The sequence below is a fragment of the Gadus macrocephalus genome, chromosome 15, assembly GCF_031168955.1.
Source record: "Gadus macrocephalus chromosome 15, ASM3116895v1".
Lineage (NCBI taxonomy): Eukaryota > Metazoa > Chordata > Actinopteri > Gadiformes > Gadidae > Gadus > Gadus macrocephalus.
The window spans coordinates 17,461,557-17,469,056 of record NC_082396.1 but is presented as its reverse complement, the minus strand read 5'-3'; the positions used below and the strand labels follow the sequence as shown (position 1 = coordinate 17,469,056).

The 7,500-nt window shown below is 46.0% G+C and overlaps 1 protein-coding gene across 2 annotated transcripts in view; it reads right to left on the bottom strand.

Moving 5' to 3' along the window:
• The window catches only part of atrnl1a (attractin-like 1a), a 222,208-nt gene that overhangs the window by 92,162 nt on the left and 122,546 nt on the right, over positions 1 to 7,500 (bottom strand). For both annotated transcript variants that reach the window (XM_060073933.1, XM_060073934.1), the window contains exon 26: positions 5,210 to 5,271. In XM_060073933.1, coding sequence (XP_059929916.1) covers positions 5,210 to 5,271 — 62 coding nt within the window. The remainder of the gene's footprint in view (positions 1 to 5,209; positions 5,272 to 7,500) is intronic.

Sequence of the window (7,500 nt, the reverse complement as noted above, 5' to 3'; positions counted from 1 at the left end):
AAATAGTCTATCAGTAATACATATGTGGGCCCTTTAGTCTGGGGACACATCGGAGAGAGAGTGAGAGGGAGGGGGAGAGAGAGTGAGAGGGAGGGGGAGGGAGAGGGAGAGGGAGCGCGAGAGTTAAGCTGGTTTCACACCGCCACGCGGCAACTCGCCGCCTCCTTTCATTTCAATGAGGGAAGGGTAGCAGAGGGGAGGCGGTTACAAAAGCGGCTGTTGGACCAGGAAGCGGTTGCCGCCCACGTGAACGCGCACAGGTCTTGCCCTACTGCTCAGCTTTCCCCGTGTTGAAACTTTCGGCGGCAGCAGCAGGGGCCGCTTTTGAATACGCCTGGCCCTTTCACACCGCCGCGCTGAACCCGCCGGCAGCGAGGCGGTTATCAGGGCGGTTGACGCGCGGCGGTGTGCAAGCAGCTTTAGAGGGAGGGAGAGGTAGAGTGGGAGAGAGAGGGAGAGGGAGATGGAGGGAGAGGGAGGTGGATAATATCTGGGGGAAAGAATAGAGGTAAACAAAGAATGGATTAAAATAATGGACAGAAAGGGAAGCGGATGGAGTTGATGAAGGGATAGAAAAGGTAAGACAGATAAAAGGGAGAGAGAGAGAGAAGAAAGTACAAGCCAAAAAGAGAAGCTAATTGCTAATCAAGTGAGGCTAGCCAGGGGAGTAATTGGCTCAAGCTAAACTGCAGTGTCACCAATTAGCATCTGAGACTAGGGAGATGGAGAGCATAAACGCTCTTCAATTATGACTGTCTTCACATTTCTTCTGCCTCATTTAGAGATATAAGAGAGAGAGAGAGAGAGAGAGAGAGAGAGAGAGAGAGAGAGAGAGAGAGAGAGAGAGAGAGAGAGAGAGAGAGAGAGAGAGAGAGAGAGAGAGAGAGAGAGAGAGAGAGGATTAATGTTTTTTCTTAAAGACCAGAGTCAATCTCTGAGGTTTAAACTATTAAGTGTATCCAACCCTGAAGAAGGTTTGAATAACCATTAGGGTTAATGTAAACCCCACAGATACATTGATATTATAGACATTTAAGTTAAGAAGTAATCGTAATGGGATTACAACTTTAAAACAGTAAACCAATACGGTGAAAACATTTTCACTAGTGGAGAGTGCCACCCAAAATCACATTCAACAGCAGGCCTACTGAATATACCACACCCAAATCAAAACAGTGACACAAAACCTGTTTCAGTCAAAGATATGCCACTAAAATATTACTGGTTTATGTCGTACATATACATCATCTAAGTAAAAATAATAACATGCATAGCTAAAAATGTTACATGTTGTTGAAAAGGAATGAAACATAACTATGCTAAGTTTGACAATTGCCTACCTAGTCGAATAGACTTTTGTAATTCTCAGCTCATGTTTTAACATTTATAATGCAAGAGTATTCTCAGACAGCATTGCAGCGTGTTTATTTGTTTCTGTGTTTTTTTTTTATAATTGAACAAATTAAACATGGTACAAATCAAATGTATACATGTGTGGCCTGGCTGAGGCCGGGGTTCACCAGCATCACATCCAGGTTTTGAATGCATACGGATCGTCATATGTTGCCGATTTGGATAAGGGGTCCACTGTATCAATGGCAACCTAATGGCTTCACTGTTTCTATTATCCGTGTGTTTGGAGCTGTCCATTATGGAACCCCCCCCCCCCCCCCCCGGAGTCTGCAGTAGGTTGAATGGAAACATACAAACAGGCAAACGCACACATTCATACACACACGTCCATTCACCACGTCAACCAGGTGACAGCGGGCATGTCAGGAGCAATTAGGGCAGGGATGGGCAACTTTCATGATAAAGAGGGCCACATTTTTCATCATAACCATCAGAGGGCCACATGACTGCACACTTCAACTAAACGTGAGCTGAGAGAAGCTACACAATTTTGTATTTGGTAGATATGAGTTCCTGTATTCTGGTGCATTTTGAGGATGGCCACTAACTAAAAATCTTCCAGAAACATAACCTATGTACGGTATTTTAATTGAAACAACATACATTAATTTCATGTTTTCCATGCTCAAACAGCCACATGAATGGGTAGTATTTTTATCAGTGCAAAGGGCTCACATACATCATCATTCAATGATGTCACAAAGCTGAAAAACAGTGGCCCAACATTGAGTGCAACAACTCAATGAACTCAAACCCAAAAGCATGATATTCATTACAGTTGTAGTAGTTGTAGTGGCGACTTAAGTGGATATCTTTAATGACTGATATCGTTTCTAAGCAAACTAGACGCATGGGTTTGCCTTTGAATTCTATGAATTCTTCTCATCTTTCTTGACCAAGTTTTCTGTAACTCGATCAATTTTTTATTTTTTTTATTTATTTTTTATGTATTTTAATTATGTGCGGGCCTGACTGAGTGAGGATGCGGGCCGTATGCGACCCGCGGGCCGCCAGTTGCCCATCCCTGAATTAGGGGGAGCCTTCTTACTCAGGGACACATTCACAATACGCTAGCAGGAGGAAGAGGAGCGCAGGTGATCAAACCAGCAATCTTCCTCCGCCACACCACCTGCTCTACCTCCAGTGCCCCCTCCCCCGCCCCCCCGCACCCCCCCACCGTTAGTGGGTCAGTAGAAAGTAGATGTCACAAACACGTGTTAAGTGAAACACCAAAGCACTCGCGGCACAACTTAATAATACCGTCCCCTAATGATGACATCACCCCCATGCGCTGGCCTATAGGTCGCTCATGTCCAGGAGCGGGCTCAGGGCGGATACACACGCCTGACTGACCAGCGTGGTGCTGGCGTGACACACATACATGCATGAACACACAACCAGGGTGACGCATATGCATTCAGGCAAGTGGGAAAACACACATAAATAACATGACCACCATTTCACAGTTAGACACACCCACACCACAAACAGAAAGCCACACTCAGGGGCTCAGACACACACACACACACACACACACTTGTCGAAGTTTACTGGCAGGATTTTGCCTGGAGACAGCAGACTTCATTTGAGCTCTCATCCCAAACCCACTCTCATTAGATCCACTGTCTGTGCCTCTGTGGCCGCTGCAAGTCAAACGTCCTGCACACAGTCAGAACTCCCATTAAAACACTCTTGGCCTATCCGGCTGGCTACTCTTTAATAAACAAAAAGAGAGAGAGGGAGAGAGACAGAGAGAGACAGAGACAGAGACGGAGAGAGAGAGAGAGAGAGAGAGAGACAGAGGGAGACAGAGAGAGACAGAGAGAGAGAGAGAGAGACAGAGGGAGACAGAGACAGAGACAGACAGAGAGAGAGAGAGAGAGAGAGAGAGAGAGAGAGAGAGAGAGACAGACGGAGAGAGAGAGAGGGAGAGGGAGAGAGAGAGAGAGAGAGAGAGAGAGAGAGAGAGAGATGATAGCTGTGAAGTGGGTGGAAATGGAATTTGAAATGGCTTTATTCCCATTCAACTCTAAGCTATTTCGCAAGTTCTTTTGTCGTTTTCAACCAGAAAAAATGACAAATTATTTTTCTCTTCTTTCACTCAAAGTTGTACAAGTATACATTGGGATGTCGAGGTAGAACTCATTTCTAGGGGATTAAGTCGAGTGAAATGAATAAAATATAGTAAAATAGAGAAGACTAGACATTTCTAAGATGCACCTAGATGTGTGGAAGCAAATCCAAACAAAACACACTAAATGACATTGGACGTGCATCAAAGCTGCTTTCATCTGTTGCTCTGTTCCAGTGGCTGTTTGACTTTCTCCCCACCGCACCAACACACAGCCGTTAACTAGAGAACCACCCAATCTAGGAGCAGCTCTTTCAGGTGGAGCCAAGTCTTGTGAAGGTTATATTCCATCCCGTACTCCGGGGGCTGGACCCAGCTCATTTGGGGCCCTGGGCAATCTTCCTCCTGGTGCATGGAGCTGGGAACGTTACAACTCACTCCAACTCAACCCAGAATCATCATACCCTCAAACACACCTTTTGACAGGTTTTGTGTGAGGTCACGATGAATCCGAGTTAGCTGGGCTGAGCTGATGATAACCTTATACCACAAACTCTGGCTATAGCTCGCTACACTCCACCAAAAGTAGTCTAAAGTTGTTTACTCCACTATTTATTACAAAATAAATGACACCTATTTAACTAAACTTTATAGGTGTTTTCTGTATATATTTAAAACTGAATTGCCATTGAGAATCAAACTGAATGGCAATAAAGTTCATGTTGTAAGCTTATGTCACACTCCACTGACCCCAGCACTGGCTCACAGTACGCTCTCTACACACAATCCACTCCACTGCCCTCAGAAACAATCGAGCATGTTCTGACTGGGATGATCACTTACTTTTTAAGTAGTTCTATTATTTTTCTTGCAAAAATGTAGCACCCCCCCCCCCCTATTGGGATGGCGAATGGGCTGGGGACGTTTACACTTTTAAAAACAATTACACGTCCATTCATCTCCGATATGAGTTATTTTTTGTTTGTTCAGGTTGAAGGCCCGTATCTGCTAAGCAACGGTTACTGATTTTCTTTATCCGTTCCGTCCTAAGCCCGGCCCATGTGTGCTGCTCTCTGCATCACACACCTCGTCCCATTTAACCAAAGCAAACACAACACACAGGGGGAGAGCTCCATTCATCATCACACACAGAGGCTTGTCCTTACAATCTACTCTGCTGCCTATATGTGTTTGAGTATGAGTGTGTGTCTGTGTATGAGTGTGTGTAAGGTTGGACCACCCCTCAGAGGTAAGTTAAGATGGGCCATCGCCACAGTGTTGCAATTAGCCCTCGGGCACTGAGCTGCTATGAGTATGCGATGTGAGTTTGAGATGTGCGTGTGTGTGTGTGTGTGTGTGTGTGTGTGTGTGTGTGTGTGTGTGTGTGTGTGTGTGTGTGTGTGTGTGTGTGTGTGTGTGTGTGTGTGTGTGTGTGTGTGTGTGTGTGTGTGTGTGTGTGTGGGGGGGTGTGTTGGTGATTCTGTGTGTGTGTTTACAGGTGTGGTGCCGTGTGTGTGTGTGTGTGTGTGTGTGTGTGTGTGTGTGTGTGTGTGTGTGTGTGTGTGTGTGTGTGTGTGTGTGTGTGTGTGTGTGTGTGTGTATGTGTGTGCGTGTGTCTTTGTATGTACAGGGAATTGGTGCCGTATGTGGATGAGGGTGTGTGTATGTACATGTGCACATGTGTGTAGCCTGGATAAGGCTGTGTGAATAACCAATCACACCTACCTGAAGAAGGTCACAAAGAACTGCACCAGATCCATGATGCTGTTGTGCTGGGAGAAGGCAATCTGGGGAAATAAGGGAGAATACACATGAGCAGGGGGCCGAGATGGGAGGACAGGTGCAGAGCGAGGGAGAAGGGGAAAGGTAAGGGGCAGAGAGAGGGGAGATGATACAATGTAGAATACCATTACTGAGGCTGGACAAACTGATTGCACCTAGGGTGGACTCACAGACACACTCGAACACAGACACAGAGACACTCGCACACAGACAAAGAAACACACATACACACTCGCACGTAAACACAGACACAGACACACACGTACACAATTGCCCGCAGACACACGGACACAGAAACACTCACATACACACACACACACACACACATACACATACACATACACACACACACACACACACACACACACACACACACACACACACACACACACACGCACACAAAGTGTGTTCCCATACTGGTGTATCCCTTGAGGAATGGTCTGATAAGACACTCTTCTAAGAGTTTGACTGAGCGCCATGTTAATTGGCATGTGTATAGTAAACACACACGCACACAATCACAGACAAAATAACAACACACATCGCTAACACCATGGAGTGAACAGGGAGCTTGCGTAATCCATGTCTCCCCAAACATGTGCGATGGAACATCATCTGAAACTGATGCAAGTATTGTGGACTATATCTCTATCTTCTACCTAAGGGCAAATGTTCAGATATCTTACACAAGTACGGTTTTCAGCTGTGTCCAAAGAATTCTAAAACCCCCTACCCACCTCAACACACACCACCTCCCCCTTCTCTCTCACACAAACGCGCACGCACACAGACACAAACAGACACACACTCACCCAACACATTCACATACACTTGCACTCCTGCGTTCACAGCAGCCAATGCATGGGTTCTCTTTGCATTGTTCTGATTTTCTGGGTATAGATCAAACTTCCAGAAAGATTCTCGTCTCGGGAGTCGATGCCGCAGAACTTTGTCCTCTAGTAGGATAGCCCATATCAAACTTGGGCTATCCTACTAACTCTATCTATATTACGTATTGAGGTTGGATTGATGGTAGTATATAGTTTGACCTTGTGCTGCCTAACTTCCAGTCCAGCCCAAAAGCACGAACAGTTATCAAAAATGGTATGTAAATGTTTGTATATCCACATATTTCGTCAGCACGCCCACACACACAATACAGAGTTCCACACATAAAGACACTCTCTCTTCCTCACGCACAGGCCTGTGCACACACTTACGTGACAATTACCAGTAATCACTATGTTTCTGTGTTGGGTCTCTTGTTCTCTCTCTCTTAGATCACTTCTACCACATATGACTGCAGCATGGTGCAATTCATTTCTTTGCTGGGATCAACAGTACCATCTTTCCTGACCTCAAATAGCATTTAGTCAGTCAGTCAGTCAGTCATTCTCTCCCTCTCTCTCCTCCTCTCCCTCCCTCCCTCCCTCCCTGTGTTTGCAATCAGCTGATGCACAAAACCAAACCAAAAGTAACCAAAACCACAACCAAGGGTCTGTAAGCAGGGTGCGTAAGGGCAGAGGGTGTGGGGGCGTGATGTGACCAACAACCGTACAGCAAAACACCAAACCCAAAAGCCAGGCTGGGCGGGAAGGTTGAAGGAGTAAACCTCTCGGTCACTGCAGGCCACACCTGCAGAGGTACACCCCTTCAGCTAGTCACTCCCAGCCTGGCTTTTGGGTTTGGTGTTTTGCTGTAGGGTTTTTGGACCTATGTTGGGTTCTATGGTCATATCATACAAGATCCCCCCCAGCACAGGGTCCACACATCCATACGCTACACACCATACTGATTATACCGATGTTATATTCTAACATTGTTTCAAATAAATAACTTTATCCTTTCATCATGTGTGGAATCCAATCTTTGTGTGGATTATGTAGCAACGCGTATCTGTGTGTGTTAGTAGCATGTAACATGCAACATGGACCCCATTGGACACATAGAGAACAAAGCTTTAGTCCTCAGAGCTCCTTAAAAGCCTCTGTAGCCTGCATTGTAGCTCCCTCATGGACAGTGTTATTTACTAAAGCCATAATTGATTTGCCTTTTTCTCTCTTCCTGCCCCTGTAGGCCCTGTATGCGTGAGGCAGTATTCCATAAGAGACAGGGTGGGAGGGTGGGAGGGCGGGGGTCCCCGGTGCCTTGTTCTACTGACAAGAGCTTAAGACGTGGTGGCCGGGACCTCCAACACATTAAGGTGTTTCTGGAGCACACCTAATTGTCTCATT